General features: G+C 37.6%; 1 protein-coding gene across 6 annotated transcripts in view; it reads left to right on the top strand.

The window, feature by feature from the left end:
• The window catches only part of LOC140514471 (zinc finger and SCAN domain-containing protein 29-like), an 82,984-nt gene that overhangs the window by 44,694 nt on the left and 19,194 nt on the right, over positions 1–19,096 (top strand). The window contains exons 3-4 of one of the 6 annotated variants that reach the window (XR_011970638.1): positions 674–6,232; positions 11,755–11,937. The exons of 3 other annotated variants lie outside the window; for them this stretch is intronic. Coding sequence is in view for 2 of the 3 variants with exons in the window: in XM_072624898.1 (XP_072480999.1) it covers positions 6,179–6,232; positions 11,755–11,849 (149 nt within the window). In the remaining variant the exon portion in view is untranslated. Of the gene's footprint in view, positions 1–673; positions 6,233–11,754; positions 12,283–19,096 lie in introns of those variants that run through there. 2 more of the 6 variants (XM_072624898.1, XM_072624901.1) reach the window with 2 other exon arrangements.

Raw genomic sequence — 19,096 nt, 5'->3', positions numbered from 1 at the left:
GTCTACATATGGACCGAGTTGGAACCCAGTTTAATCTGGTTACCTGCTAGGGTTCATCACTTTCAGGGACAAATCTGTACTTTCAATAACTCATGGATTGTGTGAAAAGGAATCCAGAGTTGGGCAGGGAGGCTGAGCGTTAGGTTCTAATAGGGTATCAACATGCCTGAATACAGCTAACCTTGTTTCTTGGTGGTGCAAATTCCTCATTATTGAAATAATTGATTTCACTGATGTTTGGTGTTATTTCAAGCATGACAGAGAGATCAGGAAAAAGTCTCAGGGATTCCATAGGGGATGTTGAGGAGTAGACTTTGGACTTTGCTGCCTCATGAAAATCCCTTCTGGGCTAGAGCTACTAGAGAAGGTACTGAGATGGTGCAGCAATCATATGTCCTGGAAAATCTAGGAAGGAAAGAAAGTGTACTTTTAACAAGACTTTACAAAAGGAATATCTTCTATCAGACCATGTGTCTTGGGTTTTTGTTGTTGTTGTTGTTAAAAAACATGGTCACTGTAACTAACGAGAATCTAAGTGATTGCGTGTGGCAAAGCAATGTGGGTCTGCCGGCGCAGTGAAAAATTAGATTTGAAAATAGGATTGCAGGAAGACCTGAATCACTGCATGGCTCAGATCATTTCAGCCACATATTATTTGCTTGTATAATTTTAGATTCAGGGAGAGGAAAGACCTGTACCAAGTTTAAGGAACAACATTCCCCAGGGGCAGCTGGCTGGATTGATTAGACACAGCAGAGGGCCTTATTCAGGTATTTAGAAGGAGTGAGTTCAGAGTGAAACATTTTGGGTTTGAATCCTCCCCATCCCTTCCATGTCTCCAAATTCTACCCATCTTTCAAGGCTCGGCTCAAGTTTTACATGCTTCACAAAGTATCAAATCCTCAGTCTGGCATTTAGACTCACTTTAGTCTGGCTCTCAACTACCTTTCTAGGCTTATTTCATAATATTCCCCCTCAAATACTCTCCTTTCTGGGCAAATTGGCCTGGTGTATGACATTCTGGCTTTCACCTCTGTACCTCTGCTCTGGTGGTCTGCCATGTGTGGAATGTTCTCCCTCCCTTCCTCTGCTTTGTAGGATCCCTAGCTTGCTACAAAGCACAACTTAAGGGCCACTTTTTACGTGAGGACTTTCTTGACCGTCACTGCAGTTGTTAGAACTCTCTGCATCTTGAAATTGCTTTGTATTTCCTTTCCTTTTCCTTGTCCTCCTTCTGTCCTTCCCCCAATGGAATATAAGTTCCTTGAATAAAGGAAATGTTTAGTTTTTTTCTTGGCATCCCTAATACCTAGTAGAGTGGTCTGCACATAGAAGGCATTTAACAAATGTTTCTTGAACTAAATTTATAGTACATAGATCTCTTTTTCTGAATTTCTCAGTTTCTTATTCCTTGTATTCTCATTTCGGACTTAATCATATACTTCTTTATGTTATTTTTTCGTGATAAATGAGTTGAATTCTACATGTATCATTGAAAGGTTACTATGTGTAAGGCCTTGCTAGAAGAGGGTTATGTGACACATTCACTTTTGATCTGTGAACGGAAGAGGGGAACACAAGTACTGAAGTCATAGTAATTCAAATAAGTCAAGTCAGCAAGTATTTATGTTCCGGTCATGTGGAAAAAAAAATGACTAAGACACAACTCCGGTTCTCAAGAAACAGTTCTGATGGACATTCTCAAAAAAAATTAGGAAAACAATACAAAGTGTTATCAACAGAATGTAAGCTTTATGTTCCCTGTTAGTCTTTGCATATGTAGCACATTGCCTGGTCTAAAGTTGGTACATAATAAACGTTTATTCATTGTTTGATATCATTCGGTGCTAGACTGTATGGTATAGACCATAAATATGGATGTCCGAGAAGGAAGAGGTCAGTATGGGCTATGGTATAAGCCCCAAGTCTCAGCTTTTAGACCTCCATGCATCCAATATACTATTCTGGAAATTTAGTCTTTAATTTAAGGAAAATTTATCCTTTAATTCTCTCAATTTGCTTTCTGCGTCATTGTGGAAATGTAGGGAAATCCTCATCTATGTTGTTTCCTGGCCACAGAGATAATATATTAAATTCTGTGGTTGGTATCTCAATTATCTGACTCCTACTCCTACGTTCCACACTGATACTTCTTCATACCAATTGAAATCATAAGTCCAATATGTACATTGTGATTATTTCTATAATAACTTACTATTTTTAGTTCTTTATTAAAGATTATTATTTATGTAGTTGTTTAGAATGTGCAAAACACTGCATATATTATGTCATTTGAGTCACATGACAACCCTCTGAAAGTATGGCAGGCATTAAAACAGATTAGGAGACCAAATTTCAGAGAAATTAAGTGCTTTGCCAATAGTCAATGCCCAATCAGTAAGTGTAAAATCAGGACTGGAACTTAGGTCCTTGCTTGCTTTTAAGTCCACTACTCTCCACTGAATCTCTAAGTTAAACATGAATGTCTGTCTTGTCCCTTCCATTAGATTAAAGGCACAGACTATTCATTCTCCTTTGTAGTTTTCCACAGTGTTCAATATATAGTAGGCATCCAATAAATATTGACCAAAGAACTTTAAAACCTGAATGCATTCCTATGTCTTTTCATTACTTGTGCTTCACTAATATCTCCTGGGAGGTGGTCATGCCTACAAGAGGGAAGAGTTGTTTTGCAAGAAATGAACACCCAATACACTCTGATGCTAAGTAACTTACACCTGAACTCAATGACTGGTCCCTGCAAATTTCACTCTTCTTCCCCTCTGTATCCTTGAACTTCAATGTTACTCTCTCAGGAAAACAGTTTCTGACCTAGGAAGACAAGTGTTTCCCCTTTCTAAGCATGCATCAGTATTCTTGATCAGCACCTTGGATGACTCTAGAACATTTTCAGTAAACAAAGCAAACTCAACTGGGTGAACACAATAGATGAGTTGGATAGGGACAGTCTCCTTTGTGTGGTGCTGCAAACATAAGTTACCAATAAAGTCACTGCACTGTCTTTGGTTTAACTTCTCCAAATGGCCATTACTCCCTTACCTACAGCTATGTTTAGTTATTTCTGAGTTCATGGAATGGCTGGGTGACTTCCCCCCAAACCTAGTCTCTCAACCCCTAGTCTCTCAATTTATACAGTCAGTATTTAAAACTACCAGGATTTAGTTGCTCCCAACCTAAGACTTTCGTGCCATTGTACCTAACTCTTGGTAATGGACATACCCTTGCCATGACCCTGTCTGCACTTGGTTTCTCCACACTGTGTACAATTCCATTTGATAAATCTAGCAGATCATTAATCCTGGGAAAGTAGCTCTTTGCAAGGTGGTACCAAGCTTGAGATTGAATCACTCATCCCTCAGTTGATCATGTTTGATCAAGTCAAGACCGAATGATCATTTGTGATGATGTTGAAGGTTTAACATTTCAGTTTAGAATTTAACTAAATGCCTTTTGACAGCAGTGCTCTGAACTGTTAGAGGAAGGTGTTCCTAAGGAAAATCTTCCAGAACTAGAAGGCTCACTTACTGAAAAATACATTATAAGGCAGCTAAGAGAGTGACTGCAAGACACCATGATGTCCTGTGGTATTTGCTCTCAGTGGAAATAAACTTACTGCCTTTTGCCTGTTCCAGCATCCCATAATTACATGGCTGATGGAGATTCCCTCTTGTAGAGGGGTTTGAAATCTGAGAATCCCTGAATTTTAAAAATAGTTTGGATAACTGTGTTTCAGTATAATCACTTTCCTTTTTTAACCCTATGTGTCTCTTGCATTTAAGACATTCTTCTGAGAAAGTTTCACCAGAATGACAAAGGAATCCATGACATAAACAAATTAAGAACTTGGTTTAGAACCCCTGCTCTAGTTAAGTATCCCCTAAAGTGGGTTCTTTGTCATCTGTGCACATTCACCTCTGCTGAAGCACACTAGATGTCTAAGCTCTTCAGTGATGGATAGGAAGCCTCTGTTAGAGTCTGGAACCTGCCACCTCCATTGAAAGCAGCCTGGCTTAACCTGAGGGACTTTGGCTCCTGGAGAGGTGGATTGTTTATTAGCTTTCATTTTCTCTTGTCTGTCTGTTCAATCTATCTCTGACCGTTCCATTGCCTACAAAACAGTCAAAGTAAGGGTTGCCTAGGTCCACCTTAGTTTCTCTTGAAGCTTAGAATGGAAGCAGAGCCTGAACATATCCTGATGACCTGGGATGAATGAGAGAGTGATATTTGGGAAAGAACTAACAGGCAAAGTGAATTATAGAAGATCAGAATGGTAGGACCATAGCTGTTGAGTTTGGAGGGACATCAGAGGTTATCTGATCCTACTCCCTTACCTTACAGATAAGAAAACCAAGGTTAAATGACTTGCCCAAGGTCACAAGTGTCAAAGCAGGGACTGTCGTTTTTGGTAATAAAAATTTCATGGAACAAGGAATAGTTTCAGGAAATGCTGCTGAAGAGAAAAACCAAAATATGTTTTACTTTATCATATTCTATGATATTAGAGTTTAGTTAAGCCCTATTCCACTCCATCCAATCCCTTTCTGTTCTAATAAATCTTTTCCTGCTCCATTTCATTTCATTCCATTCCTTCCATCCCATGCCATTTATTCAGCAAATTTGATTGGTACCCCATCTTGCTGTATCAGCTATCAAGTTGGTTCCACACCCACTCATGATCAATGAATTTAATATTGTGCCACAGACCAAACAAGTCCCACTCTGCTTTGAGTAATGAGGAATAAAAATGCTCATGTTGAGGTGGCATTCTGCCTGGTGGTGTTAACACTAGTGCCACTCTGGGAATTGGGAATAACATACATCCATGGAAAAGATAACCTTCAGGCAGCAAAAGTAAAGACCCAGAGTGTGATAGACTTTTTCCTAGATGGAACAACCTACATGTCTGCCTTTTCTCTCTTCAAGTATCAAATTGAGCTGTTCCCCAAGAAAGCCGACAAGTGTGATTGCAGCCAGAAACGTCCCTCTTTGGCAGATGGAGGGGCTCTTTGACTTTCCTTCCCTGGCACAGCCTTCATGCATAGTTGAGGTTGGGCAAGAGATATGGATTGTGAATCAGGGAGATTTTAATGAACATGAAAAATACAAAGCTCATTCTTGGCACTTGTCATTTTTGTCTCCACATCTATGATTTTCTAAAAAAAAATTGTTGTACTCAAACAACTCAAAAGGAATAAGTTGGTACTTCATCAAAACTTTATGCTGCACTTCCTTTATCACAGTTAAGGAAGCTTATTTAGAGTAAGATCAATCACCTCATTTATACTTGATTTTCCCTTCATTAAAAAACCAAACTAACCCAAACAACAACCAGCACAAACACCCCCATTCTCCTTCTCCCGTCCCACTCACAGGTTAAGTTTTCTGTCTTCTATAATCATAATCGAGAGAAAAATCTGTTGAGCATGTGTCCTATATTCTTGAGCTTAGTTGACTCCACTGTGTGTTTGAAATATAGCAGTATGTGGAAACACTTATACAAACTGTGGTAACAGAGCTTTTTTCCTCTCAACATAGCTTTCCTTTCTGCCAAGAAGTTTTTTTTTGGCAGTTTTTAAAAGGTTCACCCTATTAAAAATGTTATGGACCAAATGGTTTTCTTAGCATCTTTACTGGGGGCACTAACTTAAAACTACAGATGGATTGGTTGCAGAAGCCATGATGTTGAATTTATTTACTTGGAGAATTGTTACAAATAATCAAACACTACACCCCTGGAGCATTTAGTTTATGCAGTTTGTTAAAAGGGAGTGAGATACCATTCTCCTCCTCTCCCCCTCCTTGCCCCCTCGATGGCTGGTTTCTACCATAGCCATTTCATGGGGCGGTACTAGATCTGTGCTAGATTGGTTTCTAGTGCTTGTATTTTAAAATGTATTTTCCTCTTTATGTGATTGTTGATGACACTAGTGGGCCCCTGGGCACTCCAAAGGACTTTATTAAAAGCTGAAAAACCACTAACTTTTCTCTTGTGGTTTATCTTTCTGACACGACATTCTTTTCATCTAGTTCTGTTTCCAAAATATGTGTATGCAAATGTCCACAGGAAACACAGAGTATTGCTTTTAAAATAGACATTCACCAAATTTGATCCATACTGCTACATTTGTTTCTTCTCTCCTCCCTTCCCCCTCTCTAGAACAAGAAGCTTCTTTTCGAAAAGATGAAAGGTGGACAGAGACAGAGAAGGAGGGTAACTTACAGTCTTGACTATTTTTCTATGTTATGTTATCTGAAGAGGGTTGTTGACAAATGCTGAGACCTCAGGTTGTTCTGAAGCAACTTTAGAGTCTCATCATAAGCATTTATGAAAAATTAGGAGAGTGGTCCAGCATAAAGAGGGACCTTGCTTTGAAACTACATCCCCAGCTCTCTGATAGGCTGCTGAGACTTTGGACTACAGTATTAAAAACTCATAGCTACTATAGTTTCAATTCTTTGAAAACTCATTAAGTGCTTACTCTGTTCCTAATTTTGTGCTAGGTACTGTGGGAGATCCCAGAGAAGCCACTAAAATGAGCTCTGCCCACAAACCTTTGATAGGGCCCAACTATTTGTTTTTCTGTATGTCTCCATGTACTAAGCTTGCATGCAGCCTGGTTGAGGAGACAGCTTACATATATGAAACACTTACTAAGTGATACAATAAAGTCAGGGGCTAAATTCCATGGTTCAAACAATAATTTATAGAAGCATTTTGTTAGAGAAGCTAAATTCAGCCATTTCCTCATACAGTTTGCCTAGACATATTCTTGTCCTTTTCCTGGCCAGATTATGCCAAATTTTCTAACTTAGCTATGTTCGTTTGCCACATGTCACATGTATCTGTTTGGAAATTTCAACACTATTTCCTCACCCTAGTCATCCAACACGGACTCAACTGTTTACGGTGTTCTTTGACTATTACGACATTTTCTTGAAGGGAACTGAATGGACTTGAGCTTTTAATGAATTGTTTTTAAGCACTGACGCTCACAAGTTGAACATATGAAGCCTTGCTATCCCACCAACACTCCACCCTTAGAGTTTACAGTTTTATCTCTTACTCCTTCCAATCTGATGAAAATATGGCTGTTACCAAGTCAACACCTATTTTGTGTTGAATTTTAAAAAAAAACAAACCAAGGACAACAGCACAAGCTTTTCACATGAAGACTGTTAACACAGAAAAAACAAAAACAAATAGTTTGGCCCTATCAGAGATTAGGGAATTAGACGATAATAGTTGCAAATTGTTCTGAATAATATTCTCCAATCTATTTCCTTACTGCTGATGAGTTTTCCTTTTTCTGGCCTTAGAGTTATATAGGCTGTCCAGAAACATCATTTATCCCTATAGCTCCATGTCACAAAGCTCCAAGCTTCTGCCTCAGTCTGAGAAAGAACAGATATACCCAAAGCAGGATTTATAAGAGAGACTCATAAGGTATCGAAAGGATAGAAAAATACCTTATTTGGCAGAGTTAAATTACCCGGTTTAGGAGTCTTTGCCACTTGAGAATTGCCATTTGCAATCTTATAGTTGGAGGAGGAAAAGGGCCTGAGGGAGTAGTGACCGTGGAGGAACATGCAGAGTTCTAGGTCCCTACATCCTTATAAGTATGCTAGTAAATGGCCATTATATGGAGATTGACCAAGAAGTAGCCCATGATTTCCATTTCCTCTATTCTTCAAGGTGCATAAATAACATCTGCAGTAAATTCAGCAAAGAGCCTTAGTTTTTGTCCACTCCCTATTCCACCATCCCTCTGTCCTTCCTTAGGGAATGTCAGTGGGTAACTACTTAGGTCTTATCCTTAGGGAACCTAGATACCAAAATTTTGGAACTTTGGCCAGGCTTTATATTTTAGCCTCAACTTCCTTCACATGGAAAAGGCCTAGAATTTATGTCCAGGAATGTCAATGTGACCCAGTGGTATCAAGTACTGTCTGTTCTCCTGGAGCATACAAAGATCATGTCCTCAAGCCAGAAGTATTGGGTCTCAATCCTCTTGAGTAACAGAAGTTGCCTTCCCTATAATCAGTATTCAGATGGACTTCACAGTTTGATTGAGAGACCTTAACCATCTCATTAAGTTCATGATTCAGAAAGAAGAAATTCTGGACTAGTTTAAAAGCAACACTTCTCCCAAAGAAGCTTAGCATAGGTTGTGGCTTTCCAGACAAAAAAAAAATCAAGAGCAGAGATCCAATTCTTATTTTTGTTCCAGACAAAAGAAAGACAAAGAAAAGAAAATGAAGACCTGAGTGCTAGATCTGGCTCCATTAACTATATAAACCGCATGATCTAGGCTGAATCAAACTTCCCTGTGTCTCAATCCTTTTAATTGTGAATTGGGTTAAATTCTTGTCCCACCTTACTTCTTGGCTCAGTGACAATATGATATGAAAGTGCCTTTATTTCTTTAGAAGAAAGGTGCTAGATAATAAACAGAATTATGGACTGATTGTTCTTCTAAGTTAGAACAGACTATTAAGGATTATCCATCAATTGCCTGTCTATCCCCAAATTTAAAATTTATATTTTTGAATTTCAGTGCTTTTGTGTTTTCAAAGAATTATAGTGACCAATTATGGTTTCCAGAGAGTAAGAGTGAGGCAAATTTAAACCCTGCCTCAGGTACTTAGTAGCTATGGGACCCTGGGAAAGTCACTTAATCAGTGTCAGCCAAAGTTCTCGGCACATAATAGGTGCTTGATAAATGCATGTTGCCTCACCTCAGTTTCCTTGCTTGTAAAATAGGGATAGCAAATAGTTCCTACCTCACAGGGTTCTTGTGAGATTGAAATGAGATAAGATATACAGCACTTTGCAACCTCAAAGTGCTACATAAATGCTAGTTACTTTTAGTATTTTTTTTTTCACATCTCTTCTTTCATGCTAACCCTGTGAGTCTTGGAGGGAAACAAGCTATTATTCTCATTTTACAGGTAAAAAAGTTGAATCCCAGGGAGACTGAGCAGCTATTACAGAGGCATATCTGAGAGAGTGGCAGTGCTCACACATCATAAAAATAATAAAAAAGTTGACATTTATAGAGCACTCCTAGGTTTTACCAAGTGCTTTCCCTACATTATCTTATGTGAGCCTCATAGCAGACCTGTGAAGGAGATGTTATTATTATCCCCATTATATAGATGAGGAAAGTGAGAGATTAAGTCACTTGCTTGTGGTCACATAGCTGGTGAATCCTGCTCTTCCCCATTTCGAATCCTCTGTGTGCTACTACCCGTTGTGGTATGCTGTCTCTTACAGTGTGATACTGCTTTCCCAGCCTATGTCTGCTAGTCTATTTGCTGGGTCATAAAAGCTAGTTTTAATAGGGAACTGAAAAATTCTCACAAATGGAGGTACTGAATTGCAGTGGAACTATTTGGGTGGTTTAAAAAACATTCAAATAAATTCTCTTTTCTTTTTCTTTCCCTTCCTGTTATTTTTCCTGTTTCCAGCCTTCACCACCTTTCCCTCCCTTGCCCCTCAATATGGCACTTCCTGGGTCTGGGTAGATGGTGAAACATTCAAATGTCACATAAAAACCCATTGCCAGTGGTAATCTCCCTAAACTTCCATCTTAGTCCAAAGTGCTGCATATGGTTTAGATGAGACTTTATGTGATCATCCAAAGCCAACCAAACATTCAGATTTTCACTTGTAAAACACTTTTCAGTCAACCCTTAAATGTCTTACTCACTGTTCAGTCTTTACACATATTCAATTAATATTGGAGAACTCCCCTTTATTTAGTCTAAAAAGTATTTAAATTCACCTAGCAAGAAGATTTCCCAGAAAATGACTTAAAAAAAAAAACCCATATCACCCTTCACACAGGAATTTCCACAAATTTCAACCAGGTTGGATGGTTTCACTTCTGAGCCTGTTTCTTAACTTGCTTTGAAGTAGAGCCCCAATAAGAAAGGATACAGTGTTAGCAGGAGAGCTTGAAAACCTTCCCACGATTGAGTCATTTAGCTGTCAGATGCAAAAACTGATCCCCCAATCTAGTATTCAGGGGAGCATGCTTAGTTAAGTGCTCTAAGGGAGCATAGCACCTCCAGATGAAGCTTTGAGAATGGAAATGTGGTTTTTTGACCCACAAGGAGCCCCATCTGGACACAAAGCCCCTGCAAAATGTTGCCTCAGTGAGTCTGTTTCACATGTAACTGAATTACTAATCATTCTGGAATCATAAAATCCCGAAGTCCCTTTCTTATTTTTGTTGGGTCATTGGAAAGACTCTTTAATAAACAAATATCTTCAAAAGCTTTTGCAACAATTTTACTTCCTGCTAAAGACTATCCTGCAAGGCTCCAATTGCTTGCTCCAACTCCAAATGCTACAAAATAGATGTGAGTTGGAGCAGCAATGGACAAACTTTTGACTCATTCCACATGCCACCAGAGGGAAGAGTGTTACACACTGTAGAGGCCAGCACTGGATATACAGGCTTTTCCCAAAGTGTATAGCTTTTTAATTTGACCAGCTGGATATGTGTGAGTACTAGAGACTCCCACAATGCCTCTCTACTTCACTACTGTTTAGTACTTGAATAGAAAAAAAATCACTTATGCAATGAAAAAAGTCTTTTCAATAGCTTTTGAATTTCAGTTTCACTTCTGGTGTGCTTATAAATCTTCAGAGCTATTTTTTAAATTTTATTTTATTTTTCATTTTTAACAGTTCATATCACATAAAACAATTCCAACTTTTGGTGAGGTGATGCTTCTTTTTAAAGCATTTACAATATAGATCACAAAAGAATTTTTTTAAAACATTAACCAACTGAGACACAAACAATATTTAAGTTGCTAACTTCACAAGCTCTTGACCTAATTGTCTCCACAGTATTACTAAGAATGAAAGGACCCTAACTTATTGTTGTTGGTCTAAAGTCCTAAGCCTAATAGCTTAATTTTAGACTTAACCTCGGATGTTTTCCTACCAACAATCTATAATTGAATAGATCTGGTATTAAACTCACAAACCTTTTGACTCTAGGAAATTGCCACTAAGAGTAGGAACATTTCAGGGAACCAATATCTCCCCAACTTCATGTCAGTTCCAGGTAGGAGTGGATTGCCAACTTGCATTCAGTCAGGCTTAAAGTCGGCCAGGTGTCAGCGGGGAAATTGAGTCAGGAGAATTCTACCTCAGCCCAGGCTGAACAGCCGCTCTCCCACCATTCCCATGAGATCACCTTTTTCAGTTCATACCAGCATCTCACAGGCTCACTGGCATCATGGATTGGAGGCTCAGACCACTTTTCTTGCTATCCATACCTGGAGTTAGACTCAGAAGAACATTCATTTAATAGTCTCACAGAGCTATTTTTTTTCTAGTAAAGTATTTGATAAACCAAAAAAAATTAAAACCACCCACAGGAACATAGCATGAGAATTTTCCTATATATAAGGATCAATAGCTAGGTTATTGGAAGGCTTATTCACTCAAGCACTCATATTTGCACAGATAAAGCATGCCAGATTATGGCGAGGGAGGGAGGGAGGTTGGTTGTTAGCTATCCTACAGGTTTAAGTTAGAAGCATAAATTCTAGTTAGCACCCTGAAATAATATTTCACTCAATAGAATCCTTCAGTAATGCCCATCACAAAGTGGTCCAGTTTATAGGGCATATCATAATACATTGCTTCCATGTGTTTTCCTGTGTTATGCATAACTGATCCTTTTTTACATCACTAAACTATGTATTTTTCAGAATGTGAACCCCTATCTGCAAGGCAGGGACTGGACAACGTGGTGGCAAAGAAGTCTGTGCCTCATTTTTCTGACGAGGACAAGGATGATGAGTAAAATGAAGAAGGTTAAAGAAAACAGATGCAGCCCATTAGATCACAATATTGCTTACGTGTATTGACTATTAAAACCCTAGTGAATGGCAGCATGTTTATTGTTTATGTAATTATGGATGAAAAGCAGCTGTATTTATGACATCGTGTTGTCATAGATAAAGAAAAGATGGCTCTGCTTTCTGTTAAATTACGGTAATAGGAGCTTTTGGGTTATTTTGTTTCAGGCCTGGAGTGAGCTTGAAAATTAAAGTGATTTTGATAGCTAGTGTATACGTCTTCAGTCATAAAAAGCAAGACCATAAAATTTACTCTTTCGTTGTAGTTTAAATGGTATTTGGGGCTCTAGTTTGATACCTATTACTGTGATTTTGATTGTTTAGTTCACCAAGCCCTTGGGCATTGTTATACCCCAATAAATATTATTTTACTCATGATGAGTAGCTGATGCTTTCCACTTGGCTCTGTCTTTATAAGTAGGTCTAGAGATGACCATGTTTATAAGGATCTTTAAAAATACACTTGGTAAGTAGACTCACTTGATCTGTATCTTGGCTGTTCATTGACTTCATATACCAAGCTGCAAAGGTTTCCCCTTGCCCAGATGGCTGAAGAGATGTGCAACTTGCCTTCAGTTTAAACATCAGAAGTTTACAAACTGATTTGCACAAACACATTAGAGATGAAAGTAACTTGGTGAGCTTATGGCAACACTTCTGTATGTATTTCATTCAAGGTAGACCTGTTCCCTGATTCATCATCTATAAAATGGGAGTTGGCCTTCTCATCAGTTTTGACCAAATAGGAAGGCTGATGATAAAGTAAAATCCTTCAGCTTAAAAGTTCATGGTAGAAAAGATAAGAGAAAATGCAATGCAGTATGAGTTATACTCTCTTTTATGAGAGCTGAATACAAAGAGTTCAGAAAAAAGGATACACAGAGTGAATAATTTAAATGATTTAAAATTCTCCAGTGGAAGTATATGCAAGAGAGAGATAATTTTTTCAATAATGAAATTCTTGGGTTTGATTTCCAGGAAAATTATTGCACACACTAGTAAAGGAATATTTATGAGAACATAGAAAAGAAAGAGAAGTGATCACCAAGAACCAATGTTGGTTTATCAAGAGCAAGTGATGTCAGATTCACCATATTCCATTTTTTAACGTGATTAATATGCTAGTAAACCAATGTCAGAGGCAAAAAATATTTGGAATTAAGGCTTTTGATGTAATTTATCATGATTTTTTGGGGGGAATAGATAGTGATATGGGCTTTATACTCAGGTAGATTTGAAAGTGGGTAAATGATAAGACTGGAAAAAATGGGAATTAATGGGTCAATGTTAACTTGGAGGGAAGTTTCTAGTAGAATGCTGTAGGTCTAGTGACCTACACTTGATCCTGTGTAGGTCACCATTTTTATGAGACTTGGATGAAGGCAAATGCGGCATACTTATTGGATTCAGCTAATATCTGGGATGATGGAATACAAAAGTATCAATTGGATCCAAATAGAGTCCCAAAAGGTCTCAATGAAAAGTACAAATCTAATATATTTAAGTCGAAGAGGGATCAATAAAAAATCCTATACTTGGACTAAAAATATTGGTGTGAGAACACCTGAGTTCCAATTCCATTTTTGTCAACTAATATTTTTATAAACTGGGGCAAATAAACTGTCTGCATCTGTTTCATCAAATGAGGGATTAGACAATTACTTTTAAGGTTCCCTTCAGCATTAAATTCTATGATCATATGATACTACACTCTTCACTGGTAGAGGACAGGAAAGCCATGGTTGGATAATTCATGTAAAATAGATCTAGTAATTTGTTTTTAAGTGCACTAGGAGTTTAGTGTGAGTTAACAGGCTGAAAAAGCAGCCCCAAAGGCTAATATACTCCTAGGATATATTGATAGAAACATTATGAAAATGAAGGAGGCAGTAGACCTTCTCTGCAAAGACCCCATCAAATTGTCTCTTGAGTATTTTGTTCAGTTTCCGGTGCCATGAGGTAGGAATGGCATTTATAAGTGCTTAACAAATACTTGTTGAGGGGCGGAACCAAGATGGTGGAATAGAGGGATGGACCTGTAAAAACTCTCCCCTCAAAGTTCATAAAATATCTGTAAAAATGACTCTAAACAAATTCTAGAGCAGCGGAAGCCACAAAACTACAAAATGAAAGAGTTTTCCAGTTCAAAGCAGCCTAGAAGGCTGACAGGAAAGGGCTATCACACCGGGCACTGAGCAAAGCGCAACCCACAGAGCCCAGACCAGCCTTCCAGATCCTTTTTTTAAAAAAAATCTGTACTGTTGTGCAGCTACATTTCCTCATTCTGTATATATACAGTTGATTTTTTAAAAACCTAAATGAAGACCTCACAATTTTTAATTTAACTGGATTTAGCCCACTATTCTAAACCATTGAGATAATTTTAAATTTTTATTGTCCTCCAACATATTACTTATCCTTTCCAGATTCATATCACCTGAAAATTTCATAAACATTCCAACTCTGTCTTCATACAAGTCACTGAAGAAACAGTTGAATAACTCAGGACCAAGGACAGATCCCTGGGGACTTGCATTAGATTCTTCCCTTCCAGTTGACATTGATCCATTAATTTCTCAGATTCTGAGATTCTCAATTCTGAATCCATTTCATTACGAAGTCAACTGAATACATCTAGATAATAGTACACTGCTCTCTATCCCACATCTTCTGAAAAGGTCACCAGTGACCTAATAACTAAAGCCAACAGCTTTTTCTTAGACTTCATTCTCATTGACCTCCATGCAACATTCAACATCGTTGACTATCCTCTCTTGAAACTTTTGACATAAGACACATCTTCTTAACATAAGAAAGAACTCCTTAAGAGTGAAAATTATCCAAAAGTGGCCCAGTTGCCTCCAAAGGTACTGGGTTCTCTATCGCTATGTTTGTTTGTTTGTTTTTGTGGTTCTTTCCATGTCCAATGCCATCTTTTTTATTTCCCATAATTACATGTTAAAACAGTTTTTAACATTTTTTAAAGTTTTGAGTTCCAAATTCTGTCCTTCTCTTCCTCCCTTGCCTTCCCCCTCCATGAGACAGGGAGCAATGCCATATGCTTTATACATGTGCAATCAAGTAAAACATTTCCATATTAGTCATTTTGTATAAGCAGATTAAAATTTTTAAAAAGAATGAAAGAAAGTGAAAAATAGCATGCTTCAGTCTGTTGTCAGATAGTCTGAGTTCTTTCTCTGAAGTGGATAGCATGCTTCATCATGAGTTTATCACTGTACATTTAAACAGAGTCTGGATAACCACTTTGTGAGAATGGTGTTTGTGTGTGTGTCTCTGTGTGTGTGTGTGTGTGTGTGTGTGTGTGTGTGTAATTCTAGTTCAGAATTGAAGCAGGTAACCTCTGACATTACTGCCAATGAGATTTTATAATATTAAAATTATGCTGTATGTAACTTTTCTACATAATGGCAGGTCTTTTCTACATTAGTTGAGCATTTTAGCCACCAAGTTACCCTTTCCCTTATTACATTTTCATTTTAGTTTATGATTTTGAAGAACTAGAGTCAACATAAAGGGTTTAGAGTGCACTAAGACTTCATTAGTGCTTCAATGAAGTTTTAATGACAAGATAAATTATATTGACATTATTGAGAAAATGTTAATATCTATGGCACCTCGTCTCACCTTCAAATGATCAAGGAAACAACTTTGCTCGACTCAGCCCTGATCAGACAATATATGTGGTGCTGACTTCAGTTGTGACTTCTTTCATTCCATTTCAGAAAAGCCCCTGGAAAACTAGAATGGGTACAGAGAGGAGAATCAAGGATAGGAAAAATGCAAAGCATTCCATAAGGGCAGTCAATGAGCATTTATTAAACTCCTGCTACATACTAGTCAGGGTATATTAAACAAAAGACAAAAGTCTTACTCAAGATTATCATCATTTTTATAGTCAAAAACCAGTTTCTCCCTGTTCAGAATCAAGTCTGGGATACAGTTCCCTTTTTTGCTTCTTGTACATGAATTTATTTTCTTCTTTTGAACTTAGCAAACAATAAATAAAATGGGCATTTCCATATATAAAGTGGAACAGAAAATGATGTTTACCCATGGAACCATGAATATGCACCATGAAATAGCTTGTTTCTCTCTCCAATTATGCAAAAAACTCAACACATTATTTTCAAAGCTGTCCTACTTGTGTTTGCTACTGATCCTCCGCTTTTCCTTCAATAACTTTAAGAAAAGCTCCAACAACCTTTTTTTAATACTTTTCATTAATCAAATATGTATGTCTCATTCTACATTTTATGCCTGCCCATCATCTTGCTGGTAGGATGTGGGTGGCATGTTTTATCTTTGATCCTCTCATAACATTGCAATGATCAGATTCTAAAGTATTTTAAAGTGTTTTTTTTTCTCTGTAATATAGTTGTTATCATACAAATTATTCCTACTCTATTTTGGCAGAATTCCAGCAGATGACCAGATATAATAAGCATAATGGTTACCATTTATAAAGTGCTTTAAGGTTTACAAATTGTTTTACACATCTTATCTCATTTGATTTTGACCAAAATTTTTTATTAGTACTAAAACATGTCTTCATGCCTGGCTGCAGATCATTTCCCCAAATTTCTAATTAATTTCCTTCTCTGTCCAGGTAAGTTCTACTAACATGACAATATAATTTTTATTTTTGTCTCCATTTATCTTTACTCAAAAAGTTCTCCACTCTGCTTTTCCTTTCTTTTCCTGAATTTCCTCATGTACGTCTTTTTTTTTAAAAAAAATTAGTTTATTTCTTTTCAGGGTTCTACAATCACTTCTACATATCATAGATTTTTTTCCCTCCTTCCCCCTCCTTCCCCTCTCCTTTCCTCCCTCTTTCTCTCTGAGAAAGTGTGCAATCTGATATAGATTCTAGACATACATTCTTATTCAACGCATTTTCACCTTAGTCATGTTGCATAGAAGAATTAAATTGAATGGGAGAAATCACAAGAAAAACCAAAACAAACCAAACCAAAACAAAACATAACATAATACAAGGAAAATGGTTTGCTTCATTCTGTGATCCAGTTCCATACTTCTTTCTCCAGATGTTGAAGGCGTTTTGTCTCAAGAGTCCATTGGGAATTTTTTAGGTCCTTTCATTGCTGTGAAGGACTAAGTCTGCCAGAAAAATTCCTCGCATACTGTGGTTGCTGCTATGTACGAAGTTCTCCTGGTTCTGCTCCTTTCACTCAGCATCAGTTCATAGAAGTCCTTCCAGGCCTCTCTGAAGTCTTCCTGTTCGTCATTTCTTATAGCACAATAGTATTCCATTACATTCATATACCACAACTTGTTCAGCCATTCCCTAATTGATGGGCACCCCCTTGATTTCCAGTTTTTGGCCACCACAAAGAGTGCTGCTATAAATATTTTTGTACATGTGGGACCCTTTCCTATTTTTATGGTCTCTTGGGGATATAGTCCTAGAAGCATTATTGCTGAGTCAAAGGGTATGCACATTTTTGTATCCCTTTGGGCATAGTTCCAAATTGCTCTCCAGAATTTTTGGATCAGCTCACAGCTCCACCAGCAATGAATTCGTGTTCCAACTCTCCCACATCTTCTCCAACATGTGTCATCTTCCTGTTTTGTCATGTTAGCCAATCTGATAGGTATGATGTGGTACTTCAGAGTTGTTTTGATTTGCGTTTCTCTAATCAATAGTGATTTAGAGCATTTTTTCATGGGGCTATAGATAGCTTTAATTTCTTCCTTGAAAACTGCCTGTTCATATCCTTTGACCACTTATCAATTGGGTAATGACTTGTATTCTTGTACATTTGACTTAATTCTCTATATATTTTAGAAATGTGTCCTTTATCACAGACACTAGGTGCAAAAATTCTTATTTTTATTAACTAAAGAGCATTTATTGTATTCTCTACTAAGCCTTAGAGTTTTGAGGACATAACTAAATTCTGGAAAACCCTTACACAGAAGGATAAGTACAGTGAACGTTATAAGCAGATATAACAGCTGGAAGAACTGTAATTAAGTGCCAACTGACCAAAGAGTAATTTTCAGCTACTTCTTAAAAAAGAAAAAGAAAATGGGGAGGGACAGGGGCTTCAGATTGAACAAGACAAAAATCTTCTAATACTCCTAATGCGTTTGACCTTGGCTAGATCGTAACAAAATGGAAACAAGACTTCTATAATAACAACTCTCCCACTACAGCATTCTGTACACACCTGTTTTCCAAGCCCTCCCCACATCCCCCCAAGGCTTGCCAGCTTGTTGGGTCTGCTGATGGAGAAGCACATAGATCTTCTCTTTGATCCAATCTTTGTTGTAGGGCTGGTACATCTGAGCATCTGCTCAGTACACAAGGCAACTAAGATCTGCCAGATCATCAATGAAATCAAACAACTGACTTATGTCATATGCGACAGAGGGACTGTTGGGATTCATTCTCTTTAGATATTCTTCATACATCTTACAAACTCCTTCCATGCATTCATTCACTGATTCATAATCAGCATAAGTTTGGCCTTTTGGCCTCTTGGTAGGTTGTACCAACAAAATGGTATGAGACTTCATCTCCAAATGTAAATCACTCTCTCCGTTGATGACTCAACAAGTCATGCCTTGTAATACTGTATCGAGCTCCGAAGCTGTCACTGCCACAGCCACTGCACAAGAGCTGAGCCGCAACACTGCTAACAGCCATCGTTGCAAAAATTCTTTCCCAGTTTTCTGCTTCCCTCCTAATCTTGGTTGCAATGGGTCTGTTTGTGCAAAAATTTTTCGATTTAATGTAATCAAAATTATGCATTTTGCACTTCATAATGTTCTTTATCTCTTGTTTGATCAAAAATTTCTCCATTCTCCACAAATCTGAGAAATACACTATTTCTTGCTCCCCTAATTTGTTTATATTATCAATCTTTATACCTACATCATGAGTATGTCTTAATATACAAAGCTACTATAAGTTATATTTCCTTATTCTTCTTGGAAAAAAAACACTTTTCCAGAGTCATAATCTAGTCATCAGTTGTATCTCACCAAACTACAGAGACATATAAGATTAAATTTACTTCCTTGCAAATTTAAATTTCTACTTGATTTTATTTAGTACTAATACTCTGTATATCAGCACACAGAAAGCTGAAAGTAGGGATTATACTGTTGACTCTTTTTAAAAAATTTGACTCCTTAAATTAATGAT

Source organism: Notamacropus eugenii, chromosome 7, assembly GCF_028372415.1.
Source record: "Notamacropus eugenii isolate mMacEug1 chromosome 7, mMacEug1.pri_v2, whole genome shotgun sequence".
Classification (NCBI taxonomy): Eukaryota; Metazoa; Chordata; class Mammalia; order Diprotodontia; family Macropodidae; genus Notamacropus; species Notamacropus eugenii.
Note: the sequence above shows the minus strand (reverse complement) of the source record. Positions and strands in the feature narration are given on the sequence as shown.